The sequence below is a fragment of the Carcharhinus amblyrhynchos genome, chromosome 4 (assembly GCF_965287045.1).
Source record: "Carcharhinus amblyrhynchos chromosome 4, sCarAmb.v2.hapA, whole genome shotgun sequence".
Classification (NCBI taxonomy): Eukaryota; Metazoa; Chordata; class Chondrichthyes; order Carcharhiniformes; family Carcharhinidae; genus Carcharhinus; species Carcharhinus amblyrhynchos.
In genome coordinates, this window is record NC_137327.1 from 56,747,639 (window position 1) to 56,764,103 (window position 16,465).

The 16,465-nt window shown below is 42.2% G+C and overlaps 1 protein-coding gene across 1 annotated transcript in view; it reads left to right on the plus strand.

Moving 5' to 3' along the window:
• LOC145342043 (endonuclease/exonuclease/phosphatase family domain-containing protein 1-like) overlaps window positions 1-16,465 on the plus strand; it is a 42,516-nt gene that overhangs the window by 21,793 nt on the left and 4,258 nt on the right. Inside the window, exons 4-6 of the mRNA XM_080187205.1 lie at window positions 842-952; window positions 4,000-4,134; window positions 15,104-15,224. Of these exons, the coding sequence (XP_080043331.1) occupies window positions 842-952; window positions 4,000-4,134; window positions 15,104-15,224 (367 nt within the window). The remainder of the gene's footprint in view (window positions 1-841; window positions 953-3,999; window positions 4,135-15,103; window positions 15,225-16,465) is intronic.

A 16,465-nucleotide genomic window follows, 5' to 3' on the forward strand; every position in this document is an offset into this window, starting at 1 on the left:
AGCACTGTTGGTGTGCCTACACCACATGGACTGAAATGTTTCCAGAAAGCAGCTCACCCTCACCTTCTCAAGACCAATTAGAGATGGCAATAAGTGCTGGAATGGCCAGTGATGCCAGCATCCATAAATGAATAAATAATGGATGGAATTGGAGGGTCAGTGCCCGGTGTTGATTGGAAAGGAGGGATTTAATGGATCAGTACCTGTAGTGATTGGACAGGAGGGATTTGATGGATCAGTAGCTGGCAGTGATTGGACAAGAAGGATTTAGTGGGTCTGTACCCATTGGTGATTGGGCAGAGGGATTTAATGGGTCTGTACCTAGCAGTGTAGCTCAGTTGATAGTATACATGCTTCCATAATGGACAGTTCTGAGTATATCATACAGGCTGACACTCTAGTCTACAGCATTACTGACAAGCACTGTGCTAGTCATCCCAATCTTGGGTTAAAGTTCAACAAGGCCCTACCAGGCCTCTTGGGTACATATTAGGTTTTATATTTTGATTTGAGCAGTGACTTCTCCTATTGAGTTAACTCTCATTCATCCCTTAAGTCACCTAAACTTCCATCTAAATGACGTTCAGTTGTCATTAATTTCACTGCTGTTTATGAGAAATGTATGAAAAAATGATGGTTGTGCTTGACAATATAGCAACTGCACTTGAAATGAATTGTATGTTAAATGATAGTCACACATTTGATCAGAAGTTCCATAAATATAAGTCTTTCTCCTTTAGTTACCTATCAAGTTACTGCGCCCTTCAGCACCTCCACCAGTGGAGGGCATCAGTGGAGCATAATTACATTACTAACCTGCTCCAATGCTTGGTTTCCCCAGATATGCCTGGAACTTGAGAAACCCACCATTGCTACCGTGGAAGAATGGAAAGGGGACCGTGGCAAATGGAAGTATGTTATATTAGATACCTCAAAAGGACAAGAAAAACAGGTATATTCACAAGCAAAACTATGCACATGAATTATCAATCCCATCTTGAACAAATAGCAATTTATATGGTGCCTTTAACGTTGCAACATTTCCCAGGCATTTCAAGGCACTTCATATCATTAACACAATCTTTCACAAGCAAGTGTTGGGATTGGTGACCGAAAGCTCAGTTGAAGAGATTGCTTTTAATTCAGGAGGGACAAGTGGAGAGGTTTACAGGGGAAATTCCAGAGTTTAAGATTTTGGCACCTGAAGACATTGCACAGCAACTAAATTGGGGATGCACAAGAGGCCAGAATTGGAGGAGAGTGGAGATCTTAAGAGGGTTTTGGACTGAAAGTTACAAAAGTAAGATGGGACAAGGCCATGGATAGACTGATTGACCGTAACCTTTGATTCAACAACAATCTGTGACTGTTTTATTTATTCAGGGGATCTGGGCATTGCTGGCGGCATTGCTGGCTATGTCAATATTTACTATACATGCTCAAGACTTCATTGTTAAGCCCTGAAATCCTAACATTATTAAGTACTGCAAAAGCCAAAACAATAGTTAAATTTGTGGCAACGAGTAGATAGTCTATTTAAAAAATGCCATTTGGAATCCTTGGTTTTATAACTAGGAGCTGGAGAGAACAGAAACCAAAGAGGCGATGCTGTAAGCCTCTGTAAAACATTAGTTCAGTTGGACTTAGAATATTGAGACAGAATTTCTACTGTGGTTCTCATGGGAATGTTAACGGATATCTTTCCATCTGGTAAAATTCTATGGGCAGAATTTTCCGATGCCCCCACCTCCCCACCCTGTTTTGTGGCGACTTTTGTGGCAGTGGGGGTAGCCTACCAATGGCACAATCTTCCAGTCCTGTTGCTGTCAACAAGGTTTTTCACTGTTTGCACCCTCCCCAATGGAGGAGGTTAGGGGTTACTGTTGGCGGGACCAGTAGATCCTGACAGCGGAACTGGCTGGAAAATTTCGCCCAATGATTCTGTCCAGAATCCAGTGTTTCCTGCATACATCACTGTCCATGCCTGTTTACAAAGTGCAAATCAGATTCAAAGCCCCAAAGCAAAGTACAAGAGAATAGAATATTTCCTCTGGCAGGGGAAGTTATGATGAGGGGTCAAAATAGTTACTAACAAATTTCGGAGAGAGGCGAGGAAAAAGTTCCATATTTGTCTTTCCCGTGATGTACTTTTTCTTCCCCCAATCCTCCTGACAGCAGCTAAGCTCAGTGAATTTAAAGGTAGATGGTGCATGAAGTGCTTTGCCCCAGAGATGATTGCATAATTTAAAGGAAGAGTACATACATAGTTGAAGTAGAGGGAGATGAAGGACTAGTAAGAGAATGGAGCAGTGAGAGCAGATTTAGATTACTCTAGCAAATAATTGGCACAGTTAGGGTCAGCTGAACAAAATGAAGAACATTTATACAGAAATATTTTAAAAATGCAAGAAATATTCATCAGGCGTGACAGCATTTGTGGAGAGAGAGAAATAGAATTAACATTTCAAGTCCAATATGACTCTTTTCAGAACTTCAGAGACATAGGAATGTAATAGGTTTTATGATTTTGAAAAAGGGGGAGGGTCAGGTGGAATAAAAGAGAAGGTAAGGGATAGGTTAGAGAATGGGGGAGATAAAATTACAAAGGTGTCATGGAATAAAGGCAAAGGGAGTGGTAATTATAGGATTAAAGAAACAAAGATTGATCAGAGTAGGTGTTAATAGCAGAATAAAGGTGAGCACTGCCCGGAAACAAAATTTACATTAAGTTTATCTTCCTTCTAAGCTGTTATCTTCCATAGTTCCAATCTCCATTTATATGTGCTCTGATCTTAACTTTCCTGGCTTAATTTGAAGTAGTAAATTTTGTTAGTTGTATATTAATTATCCTTAATTCTATGCATGTGGCAGGCATTACTTGGAGATTCACTTGCATCCTTATAAACAAGAACATGCATTTAACACAACAACTACAGTTTCAGTATGTTTGTAACGTATACCTTCATAAATAAATAAATGCTTGTAAAGGATTGGCTCCAATTCTGTCCTGCACCACCTGACCCTCTGGATCATAATAGGTGTACCTTGTCTAAACTTATTCCAGAACTTGATCACAAAAAGTCAAAGCTGACACTTCAGTGCAGTACTAAGGGAGTGCTGCTCCTTATTTCAGATAAGGCATCGAATCAAGGCTCTCAGCTGGTCAAAAAAAATCTCATGACAGTATTTTGAAGAGGAGCAGAGAATTATCCCTGGTTTACTGTTGAATATTTACAACTCAATTGACATCCCAAAAACATTTTGTTATTCACCTTTCAAAACTAAGGAATAAGGATAAGGGCAGCAGATATCTGGGAACGCCATCACCTTGAGGTCCCTCTCTAAGTCACTCACAATCCTGACTTGGAAATATATCACCATTCCTTCACTATTACTGGGTCAAAACCCTGGAATACCCACTGTAACAGCACTGTGGTTGTACCTAACCACATGGACTACAGCAGTTCAAGAAGGCAGCTCACCATCACCTTCTCAAGGGCAACTAGAAATGGGCAATAATTGCTGTCCCAGCTAGTGACACTCCATCCTACAAATTAATAGTAAAAAAAATCACATTCCTGTTTGTGGGAGTTTTCTGTGCACAATTTGACTGCTGTGTTTCCTCCACTCCAACAGTGACTAAACTTTGAAAGTATTTCTTTGGCAATATTTTGGCTGGTCCTGTAATATAAATGTAATTTTTTTCTTTTTATTTAGTATTTAATACATTTGGATGAGTCCTCTTCCTAGGCTGAAGACTGGCCATTATTTTGTCTTCCATATGAGAATATTTTAATCTGGGAAGATTTCCATGCAGGATATATGCAAATCTCAAGTCCCTAAAATAGCTCCAGTAGCATGCACAATACTGACTGTGGTTTCTTACTACACAGATTTCTGAGCCCACTTTGTGCAATGCTACCTGAGTGTAATTTATTTTGATATTTTTCTTTTACTAGAAAGCTTGGTATTTAATTTCATCTTCCACCTTTCCCACAGGATTTAGAACGGGTGGCCTTCCTTTGGGACACTAGTTCAGGCCTCGAGCTGGACCGGGCTGTCAGCCTCGAGAAGCTGTTGGAGCAGGACAATGGACACCAGCCATACAGTCAACCTTTGTTAGCGCGTTTTAAGGTGAGATATGGTTGAAAAGATTTTGTTGCTATTTAAGGCCATCTCTTAAATTGTGCGTCAAGGATTGGGAAAGAGAGATTAACAGCATTGAGTAGAGTCATAGAGGTTTGCAGCATGGAAACAGGCCCTTCGGCCCAATTGTCCATGTTGTCCTTTTTTTAAACACCCCTAAACTAATCCCAATTGCCTGCATTTGGCCCATCTACCTCTATACCCATCATACCCATGTAACTATCTATATGCATTTTAAAAGATAAAATTGTACCCACCTCTACTACTTTCACTGGCAGCTTGTTCCAGAGACTCACCACTCCCTGTGCGAAAAGATTGCCCCTCTGGACACTTTTGTGTCTCTCCCCTCTCACCTTAAACCTATGTCCTCTGGTTTTAGACTTCTCTACCTTTTGGGAAAAGATATTGACTATCTACTTTGTCTGTGCCCCTCATTATTGTATAGACCTCTATAAGGTCACCCCTCAGTCTCCTACGCTCCAGAAAAAAAAGCCCCAGTCTATTCAGCTTCTCCTTATAACTCAATCCATCAAGTCCCGGTAGCATCCTAGTAAATCTTTCCTGCACTCTTTCTAGTTTAATAATATCCTTTCTATAATAGGTGACCACAATTGCACACAGTATTCCAAATGTGGCCTTACCAATGTCTTGTACAACTTCAACAAGACGTCCCAACTCCTGTATTCAAAGTTCTGACAGATGAAACCAAGCATGCCAAATGCCTTCTTCACCACTTTGCCCACCTGTGACTCCACTTTCAAGGAGCGATAAACATGTACCCCTAGATCTTTCTGTTCGCCAAGGCCCTATCATTAACCGAGTAAGTCCTGCCCTGGTTCAATCTACCAAAATGCATTACCTCACATTTGTCTAAATTTAAACTCCATCTGCCATTCGTCAGCCCACTGGCCCAATTGATCAAGATCCCATTTCAATTGAAGATAACCTTCCTCACTGTCCACTGTGCCACCAATCTTGGTGTCATCTGCAAACTTACCAGCCATGCTCCCTATATTCTTATCCAAATCATTAATATAAATGACAAATAACAGTGGGCCCCGCACTGATCCCTGAGGCACACCGCTGGTCACAGGCCTCCAATTTGAAAAACAACTCTACAACCACCCTCGTATCCATTTAGATACCTCACCTTGGATCCCGTGAGATTTAACTTTATGTAACAACCTACCATGCAGTACCCTGTCAAAGGCCTTGCTAAAATCTATGTAGACAACATAATTGCACTGCCCTCATCTACCTTCTTGGTTACCCCTTCAAAAAACTCAATCAAATTTGTGAGACATGATTTTCCACTCACAAAAGCCATGCTGACTGTCCCAAATCAGTCCTTGTATCTCTAAATGCCTGTAGATCTTGTCTCTCAAAATCCCTTCCAACAATTTACGTACCACAGATGTGAGGCTCACTGGCCTGTAGTTCCCAGGCTTTTCTCTGCAGCCCTTTTTAAACAAAGGCACAACATTTGCCACTCTCTAATCTTCAGGCATCTCACCCTTGACTATCAATGATTCAAATATCTTGACTAAGGGACCTGCAATTTCCTCCATAGTCTCCCACAATGTTCTGGGATATACCTCATCAGGTCCCGCAGATTTATATATCTTGATGCGTTTTAAGACTTCCAGTACCTCCTTCTCTGTAATACGTACATTCCTCAAGACATCAATATTTAATTCCCAAAGTTCTCTAACATCCATGTTTTTCTCGACAGTAAGTACCGATGAGAAATATTCATTTAGGATCTCACCCATCTCTTGCGGATCTGCACATAGATGGCCTTATTCATCCTTAAGAGACCCTACTCTCTCCCTCGTTACTCTTTTGCCCTTTAAGCATTTGTAGAAGCTCTTTGGATTCTGCTTTCCTTATGTGCCAAAACAATTTTGTGTCCCCTTTTTGCCCTCCTGATTTCTCTCTCAACTCTACTCCTACACCCCCTATACTCTTCAAGAGATTCACTTGATCACAACTGCCTATGCACGTGATGTGCCTCTTTATTCTTCTTGACAAGGGCCTCCATATCCGAGTCATCCAGGATTCCCAACTTCTGCCAGCCTTGCCCTTCACTCTAAGAGGAATGTGTTTACCCTGAACCCTGGTTAACACACTTATGAAAGTGTGCCACTTACCATATGTCCCTTTTCCTTCCCACAGACTCCCCCAATTAACTTTTGAAAGTTCCTGCCTGATACCATCAAAATTGGCTTTGCCTCAATTTAGAATATTAACTTTTGGGACAGATCTATCATTCTCCATAGCTATCTTAAAACTAATAGAATATCCGAGTAATGTCCCAGACTTGTACAGCCTAGATCTTCAAAACGCCAAAGGACAGGGAGGCTGGTGCAAAAATCCAAGCCTATGTTTTAACTTCATCTATCTTGTTTTTGTTTGTAACACCTTTGCAGATATTACGGGAAGATGAGAAATGTTCCCTATGTTCTAATTCTACCCATTTGCCCTTGTTTCTATGCAAAATTAGGATATGTTTAACTTATTTCAGAATCAGCATTGATGAGGGTAGTGCAATATATGTTATCTATTTGGATTTTAATAAAACCCAAGGTTCCACATGACAGACTAATCAAAAAAGTATAAGGCCACGGGATACAGGGTAATATGGTGAATTGGATCCAAAGTTGGCTTAATAACAGGAAACAAAGGGTAATGGTCCTTGCAAATGGAAACCTGTTGTACAGGGCTCAGTGTTGGGATCCCTGCTGTTTGTTTTATATATTAAGGCTTTGAGCTTGAACATGAGGGACACAATTGGGAATTTTGCAGATGACATAAAAATTGGCTGTGGTGGATAGCTGTAAGCTCCAAAATAGAGTGCCAGGAAAGTGGTAGATAGAATTCAACTCTGATAAATATGAGGTAATGCATTTTGGGACATCAAAGAACAAAGAACAAAAACAGCCCAGGAAACAGGCCCTTTGGCCCAACGAGCCCGCGCCACCATTTTAACATTACCAGTGCCCGCTCCATCCATGACCCTTATCTATGCCTATGGCATTCCACATTGAGAGAAAACTAATTTAGGGACAGTTTATTACCTCCAGTCAGCCTAATAGCACATCTTTGGGGTGTGGGAGGAAACCAGAGCACCCGGAGAAAACCCACGCAAGCACGGGGAGAATGCGCAAACTCCCACAGACACCGGCCCAAATCCATGTGTCTGCACAGCAAACAGTGATAGTCACTGAGCTGTCGTGTTGCCCAGCATCTGGTCCAGTTTGAGCGTACACTAATGACATGAAGTACTAGGCTATTCTCGAACATCCAAGAGCAGCCCTCGTACGACACATTGCGTGTATGCCCCTCGTTGGACAGCGAGGCGGACCGACTTAAAACCTGTGAATTAAAAGACAAAAACATTAGTATCATTCCACATCCTTATACATTACCAGGGACGTCCCAATGCTAATGAACCTTATTTAAAACCATCTCCTATATCCTTCCATCTCCAACCCACTCATGTGCCTGTCAAAGTAACTCTTAAACAACTCCAGCATGCCTGCCTCCACCACCTTGCTTGGCAGATCATTCCATACCCCCACTACCCTCTGTGAGAAAAACCTCCCTCTAATGTCTGTGTTATACCTCTCCCCCCTCACCCTAAGCCCCTTGTACTGTGCGTTTCTAACATAGGAAATAGCTTACGGCTGTTTACTGTATCTATACCCTTCATAATCTTATATATCTCTATTAGATCCCCCCTCAGTCGCTGTCTTTCAAGGGAAAACAACGTCAAACAGTAAAAAGGAATACACAATAAATGGGAATACACAATAAATGGGAATACACTGAGAGGCGTAGATGAAGTGAGAGATCTTGACGTGCAAGTGCACAGATCCCTAAAGATAGCAGTACGGGTAAGGTTGTAAAGAAGGTATATAGAATGCTCGCCTTCATTGGCAGAGGTATAGAATACAAAGCTAGGGATATAATGATGAACCTATATAAGGCACTGGAGAGGCCACAACTGGAGTATTGTGTGCAATTCTGGTCACCACATTACGGGAAAGACGTAATTATTCTGGAGAGAGTGCAGATGAAATTAACTGGAATGTTGCCAGGTTTGGAGAATGTAGCTAAGAGGAGGGAATGGAGAGATTGGGGTTGTTCTCCTTGCAACAGAGAAGGCTGAGGGGTGACATGATTGAGATATATAAAATTGCCACGGTTGGGAGACAATAGACAGGAAGAACCTGTTTCTCTTGGTAGAGAGTTCAAAAACCAGGGATCATAGATTCAAGCTAAGTGGCAAAAGGATTGGAGAGAACATGAAACAAAACCTTTTTACTTACAGGGTGGTGATGGTGGAGGCAGAAATGCTAAACTTGTTTAAAAAGTACCTGAATCTGTACCTTAAGTGCTGTAAATTGCAAGGTTATGGGACATTTATAGGAAGATGCATGATCATTTCTATGGTTCTAGAGCAAGCCCCGCATCCTATCGTCGCCAATGCTGCCTAATGGAATTGCAAATCAATTACAGCACAAATCAGACTATTCAGCTCAAACATTTTTGGTGGTGTTTAACATCCTCCAAATCTTCCTCAAATGACTCCCATCAGCATTACCCTCTAATCTTATTCATATTTATCTAGCTTCCTCTTAAATGTATCTAGAAGCCTCTACTGCTTCCTGTAATAGCAGGTTCCTCATTTTCACTACTCTGTGGGAAGTAAGTCTTTTTTTCCTCAATTCCCTAGCTGGTGGCTATTTTACATTGATGGTTGTTAACCACTAACTTGTCCACATCAAGCTACTGCCTTGGCCTCTCAGCTGCCTAGTCTCACTGTTGTAAAAAAAAATCTGTGTGCCGTCACCTTTAGATCAGCTTTCCCCAGTACTCTCATTGCTGGTCTCTTGCGCTCCAACTTTAACCTGTGTGCTGTCCTGGACCATGTACCAGTCACCCATAAGAGAGCGGTCTTACCAGGAAAGGTTAAGCAAAGTGGGACTGTACTCTTAGAGGGTAGAAGAATAAGGGGTGATCTTATTGAAACATAGAAGATTCTGGGGGATCATGATAGGGTAGGTGCTGGGAAGACATTTCTTCTCCTCGGGGGTAATCTGGAACTAAGGGAAACAGTTTCAAAATAAGGGGCCTCCCATTTAATCATCATAAAATCATAGAATCCTTACAGTGCAGAAGGAGGTCATTTGACCCATCAAGTCTGCACTGACTCTGCGACAGAGCACCCCCATGGAATTACCCCACTAATCCCCCTAACCTACACATCTTGGGACACTAAGGGGCAACTTGTAATCATAGAAACTCTACAGTACAGAAAGAGACCATTCGGCCCATTGAGTCTGCACCAACCACAAACCCACCCAGGCCCTACCCCCATATCCATACATAATATACCCACTAATCCTCTAACCTATGCAACTACGGTCAATTTAGCTTGGCCAATCAACCTAACCTGCACATCTTTGGACTGTGGGAGGAAACCGGAGCACCCGGAGGAAACCCATGCAGACACGAGGAGAATGTGCAAACTCCACACAGACAGTGACCCAAGCCGGGAATTGAACCCAGGTCCCTGGAGCTGTGAAGCAGCAGTGCTAACCACTGTGCTACCATGTCGCCCTTAGCATGGTCAATTCACCTATCCTGCACATCTTTCAAGTATGGGAGGAAACCAGAGCAGCCGGAGGAAACCCACTCAGACAGGGGGTGAACTTACAAACTCCACACGGATAGACATCGAAGGCCAGAATCGAACCTGAACCCTGGTGTTGGAGATGAGGAGGAATTTCTTCTTAGTGAGTCATTAGACTTTGGAATTCTCTTCCACAGAGAGTAGTGAAGGCTGGATGATTGACAGATTTTTAAGGGCAAGATTATGGGGAACAGGCAGGAAATTGGAGATAAGGCCACAATCAGCCATAATCTTACCGAATGGCAGACAAGGCTTGATTATTCGAATGGCCTACTCCTGCTCATATTCCTTATGATCTTCTGAATCCACACTGACTTCCTGTCTGACATATTAAATTTAAAATTCTCATTTTCATTTTCCGATCTTTTCATAACCTTTCCCCATATCCCCTCTGCAACCTATCACACCCTTCAAACAATGGCCTTGTTTTTTTCTATTATGGATGCAAGCATTGTTAGCTAGGCCAGTATTTATTGCCCATTCCTAATTACCCTTGAAGTAAGTGGCCAGTACAAAGGGCATTTAACAATCAAACGCATTGTTGTGGATCAGGAGTCACATGTAGGCCAGACCAGGTAAACATGGCAGCTTTCCTTCCCTATAGGACTTTGGTGAACCAGATGGGTTTTAACAATAATGGCTTAATTAGACTTTTAATTCCAGAATTCAAATTTTACAACTGCCATAGTGGGATTTGAACCAGGATCTCCAGAGCATTACTTGTCCAGTGAAAATACCACTGCACCATCAACTCCCTGCCTGTTGAAGGCTTTCAGCCACCTCACTCAACCCAACTCTTTGGAACTCCTACCCTTAACCCCATCCATATCACTGCATTACTTCTTCTTTCTCCAGCTGTGAAAACCTAATCTAAACTCAGCGTTCAACCACTTTCCTAACTCTCCGATTATGGTTTAATATTGGCCTCTGTTTAATTTACTGCCCCTTTCCCTTTATTCACTTTGGGAAATATTTTATGTTGGGGCATGTTAGTGCGTTCCCCGGAGACCAAGTATCGCCAAAACTTAAGCCAATACAAAGACTCACAAAGCAGTGTCCCAGTTTAAAGACATATTCTTATTTGACCTGCGATCATGGGGAGATTATTGAACAGCCCTAGGCTTCTCTAGACAAAGAACAGCCTGACCTCTCCACTAACTCTGATACACAAAGCTTAGGATTGATCAACTGTACATTTCTCTTATCAAATTCTCCCACCTTTCATTAGCTTTGAATCAATCACCTTCAACACACACAAATCATTATTAACACCTGTCACAGTTTTCAGCCGATTGCGTTTTATCCTCTGACGTAACGGGATTTAATTGATCCGTAGAATCCGGATGTTTTCTCCCCACTATTACTGACTCAACTTCCTCTATTGCTTAGCAACCCAGCTGCTACAAATGTCAAAGTTAATATTCCCACCAGTTTTCTCCATGTCACTGGCCAAACCAGACAAACACACGTTCTCATGTCTGAGAAGGCATTTTCTTATCTGGATAGTGAATTAACCCTATTCATAAGTTGCCCTGGGAGCTTTACTACTAGCGACTCTCATTGACAAGAACCTGCATGTTCTGACGTTTCATTGTTTCCTAAGAATGTGGTTCTGTCTGTATGTCCCCATTCCATCATGACTTGCTGCTACCTCTCTTGGGTAAAGTGCACAATTACTTCATAAAATGCATTTAAAATATCAAACTACGTGTTTAAATCACAATCACTTGTTTTAAATCTCTTGCTGCATTCCTATGTATGTAAACTTTTCCCTTGTTGGGTTATAAGTCTGATTTAGTCATTTAACTCAATGCTGGTAGTTCTGTTAGTGTCGTAAATAGGTAATGGTTTAAGATTTTCTCCAATCTAAAGGATTTTCTCTCCAACAGGACATTTTCTGTGTCAGGGCACCATAAAACTCCAGGCCACTAATGAAATTTGTCCATGGCATCTGGTCCTTTGAAGATGCCTTGAAGTTCTTTGGTATCCATAGTGAAGGGTGATAACTTTGGCATAATAGTCCGGCAAGATAACGATCATTGCAGGTTAGAAACACGTTGCAAGTATGCATCCAGAAACAAATACACACCAGTCCAGGATTTTCCAGGCCGATCCAATATAATGGATGCAGCTAGTCAATCAGCAAGCCATTAACTTTGATGGGACTGGAAGATCTTGCTGACAAGAGAGGCCAGAAAATCCATGTCTACGCACTCCAGTGCAATTGAATGATATTAGATGGTGCCACCTACTGGAATTTGAGGCAATTAAATGAAAAGGAGAAAAATTGTACGACTTGTATTTATATTGTGTCTTACTACATGTCTCAGAAACACCTGCAGGCACTTCACACATAATTACTGACTTCAGAGTCCAGTGACATTTGTTATGGTGATAGATACTGCAGCCAATCTATACAAAGCAAGATCCATAAAGATATCAAAGTCTGTAGACTCTGTAATACTAAAGGAACATTCAGTCTTATTGCAAGAGCAATCCAAAGCTGATCATACATCCCTTTCTCTTCTATCATAATAGTATCATTGTGAAATAGGCCTTTCAGTTCCTGTTGTCTGTTGCACCAGTAAGTTAGATCATGGTTGATCTTCAGTTCCATTTTCCTGTCTTTGTTCCAATCCCTTGACTCCTTTAGTTAAAAATAACCTGCACTTTTAGTCTTAAGCATTTTAGTTGGCTCCGAATCCACGGTATTTCTTTTGGTTGGCAGGGTAGATTTGATTTGATTTATTATTGTCACACATATTAACATACATTGAAAAGTATTATGTCTTGCATGTTGTACAGACAAAACATACCGTTCATAGAGAAGGAAATGAAAGAGTGCAGAATGTAGCATTACAGTCATAGCAGTTGTTGTCCTTGCATTGTCATCGATGACAACCTCGACACCATTAGTCATTTTGAGGCTGGTTGCAGTGTGTCCAAAGATGACTGATCAGGCCAATTCAGGCACGGAATGTCCTGACACTGTAGTTGTTGCGCTGGTGGCTCTCAACTTGCGTAGCTCGCGCTTAAGTTGTGCTTCAGCGACACACCTTGATTTGTGAGCTTGACAGCCTTTGTGGATGAGGCAGCGCCAGGTAGAGCGGTTTTGTGCCAGCGTTTCCCAGGTGGTTGTGACTATGTCAAGCGACTTCAGGGAGGCTTTGAGTGTGTCCACGCGAGTGTCTTCCAGGAGAGAGTTCCCCAAAAAGGAGCTGCTTGGATATGCGCTCGTCTGACATACGGATGACATGACCTGCCCACCGGGTCTGCGCTCTCATCAGCAGTGTGTGGACTGATGGTAGATTTGCTCTAGAGAGAACTTCAGTGTCTGGTACTTTGTCTTGCCAACAGATGCGTAATATTCTGCGAAGACAAGTCATGTGGAAATGTTTGAGCTGTCTTGCATGCCTTGGATACACAGTCCATGTTTCACAGGCATACAGGAGGGTAGTGAGTACTGCGTCACTGTAGACCTTCAGTTTTGTTGCTGGGCCGATTCCTCGATGTTCCCATACAGTGGAGCGCAGTCTACCAAAAGCAGAACTTGCCTTTGCTATTCGGCAGTTAACTTCTGCATTAATAGTCACTGCTTGGGAGAGGGTGCTGCCAAGATAAGTGAACTGATCCACTGCCTGTAGTTTCTGCCCTTTGATTGTGATTATAATCATAGCTAGGCTGTAGAGAAAGATCAACTTAATGCAAGATAAGTCCATTCAGAAGTCTGACAACAGTAGGGAAGAAGCTGTTCTTGAGTCAGTTGGTACATGACCTGAGACCTTTGTATCTTTTCCCCGAAGGAAGACAGTGGAAGAGAGAACGTCTGGTGTGCGTGGGGTCCTTAATGATGCTGGCTGCTTTGCTGAGGCAGCGGGAAGTACAGACAGAGTCAATGGCTGGGTGGGTGGTATTCCACATTTGCTGTCTAGATAAATACTTCCTGATTGGGGCACATGACATGGTCAAAGTGAATATCTGAGAGATGTCAATTAGGGCAAAGTAAAGATAATACATCCTCATCACAGCCACACTGAATGTTTGTGTTCTGGCCAGTCTAGCAGGGTTGATGGGATTTAAGCAGGAAGTTTTGGGGAAGGTGAGCATGTAACAAAGAGACAACAACACATTCACGGAACTTTGTGAACAAAGGGGTGTTGGAGGTGGAACAATAATAGGAAAGGATGGATAGATCAAGACTTGGGCTGCTTTGGACAAGGAGGGTGTGCCTGGTGAGAGACAATAACATGGGGGCCAGCAAGGGTTAAAATGAAGAGGAGCAATCTGGGGAGGGGCTCATTGGAATGGAAGGTGCATCTCATGGAAGGTCCTTGGCTGAGAAATAGTGGGGGACTGAATGGTGATAGATCTGAGGGGACAAACAATATAAACGGCTCAAACTTTGTTCATTTCAATACATAAGATTACTGCTTTTACAAAGCTAATGTTGACTGTCATGTTGTGTCCTTTTGATCAAATTTTATCTATCCCTCAACCTTACGCAGAGTGCGACTGGCTAAGAATAGGAAGCAAGCAACATGGGCCTGAAATTAGTCAGTGCTCTGTCAATCTCCCAGGGCAACTTTGGAAAACTCCCTTCAGAAATAATACAAATCTGGCAGCACTGGTACTCCATTTGCTGGTGACCATGTCAAGGGTGAAGCCTCTGTCTGCTCCATACAAAACAAATTACAGAATGAAAAGAGGACTCCATAAGCCAGAATTCCCACTTGCAGGCCTTGGTTTAGCGCAAGTGTAGTAGTTGTCACTTGTATGTGTCAACTTTCTTGGAATTCGGGCCTGCACAAAAACAAAAGTAGGGCACAATAGTGGGCTTGCAAGTGGTCTGTATCTCAAAAGTGAAAGAACATTTATATCTGGATCAGATCCCTTGCTGTGGGGACACTGGATTATTGCTAGGATAGATACGGTTCAGACAATATACTATCCCACCACCATTGGAAAGCTGGTGGCTGAATTTTCATTCGCATTGGGCAGATGGTCTCCCAAAGTGCCAACCTTTCCTATGCAAAGGAGGCATCCTCCTACTTACCCTGGCATGTGCATAGCTCGCAGATTGGGCCCCTGGGAAGCCATGGGTGCAATCACAGCATAGCCGTCCAGATATCTGCTCATAGAATATTAAGGCCTTTGCTGTTCTTTTTAGGATAAAGATGCATCATATCTTGCCAACACTATGATTCTGAAAGATTAACAGGAACTTTCTTTCTGTCTTTATTCCACCTCTGACTGGTGCAGATGGGAGTGCTCCCACTCAACCTCATCAACGTCCATCTTAAGGCCAAACAAGATCCTGAAGTGGTGTCAGGTATCCGACGCCAAAGCCTTCAAATGGACATGCTCCGAGCACACCTCGCAGGTATTTCTCTTAGATTCTGTGAAACAGTTATTGCTTTTATCAAAACATGATGGAAAAAAAACAACAAATTTAGCAGGTCACATGGAAAGGGAGTTGTTGTGGCAAGGCTGGTGAGTGGATCAGCTCAGTGCTTCAGAACTTTGTGAATGGAAGAGTAACGCAGGCCTGGTGTTGCAACAGGAACATACATCCACATACCTCCCTTAGCACAGAAAAATATATCAAGGTATGCTATAGAGAAAGAAAGGACCAGATACTGAGCTGAGCCTGAATGAGAGATTTAAGAGGGGTTGAGAAGAGGTGGGTGTCTGGATTTTAAAGGCAGAGAGAAGACCGAAAGAATGAAAAAGTCAGAGAGCAACAGAAAAAGTGAAAGAAAGAGACACGCAAATATATAAGGAGTAATGAATGGATTTAAAGAGAAGAGTACATACGAAATGTAAAGTAACCTAGCACCAAAGTGGAAGATGAAGACGCACAAGGAGCCAGGACAAGAGGATCGGATTGCACAGATCATTCATTCAGTTCTGAAATGTGCATACTGTATATGGGACCCTTATATAGTGAGACACTGAAGTGATGCAAAGACATGTTGCAGAATTCAGCACGAATCAGTATGGGAAAATACACCAGTGTCACACCCTTGATCAAATATTTGGAATGAAATTACTGTAGCAAAGAAGGAAGAAAAATAGACTGACCACATTCTGTAAAGTTTGGAAAGGACTGGTGGGGATTGACAGAAACAGGCAGCTGGTATCCTTCAGCAATGGCGAAACACCAGGTAATGATCCATACAAACTACAAAGACCATTTGTTCCTAAGACAATACGTCAACAATCTTAAAATAAAAGCAAAATACTATGGATGCTGGAATCTGAAACAATGACAGAAAATGCTGGAAAATCTCAGCAGGTCTGACAACATCTGTGGGGAGAGAATAGAGCCAACGTTTCGAGTCTCGATGACCCTTCGTCAGAGAAGGGCTCGAAGAGTCCAGTCGCATACTTTACAAAACAAAGATTCAAAATTTAAGTTAATTGACAAAAGAATTGCAGGGGACATGAGTAGCATTTCTTTATTAAACAGCAAGCTCAGGAATGCACTGTCTGAAAGGATTTGGGAAGCAGATTCAACAGGAACTTCCATAAACGAACTGGATAAATACTTGAAGGGGGAAAATGTGCAGAGTCAGGGGAGTGTAATCCATTGGAAAGCTCTCTTAGAGAGATCAATCACAA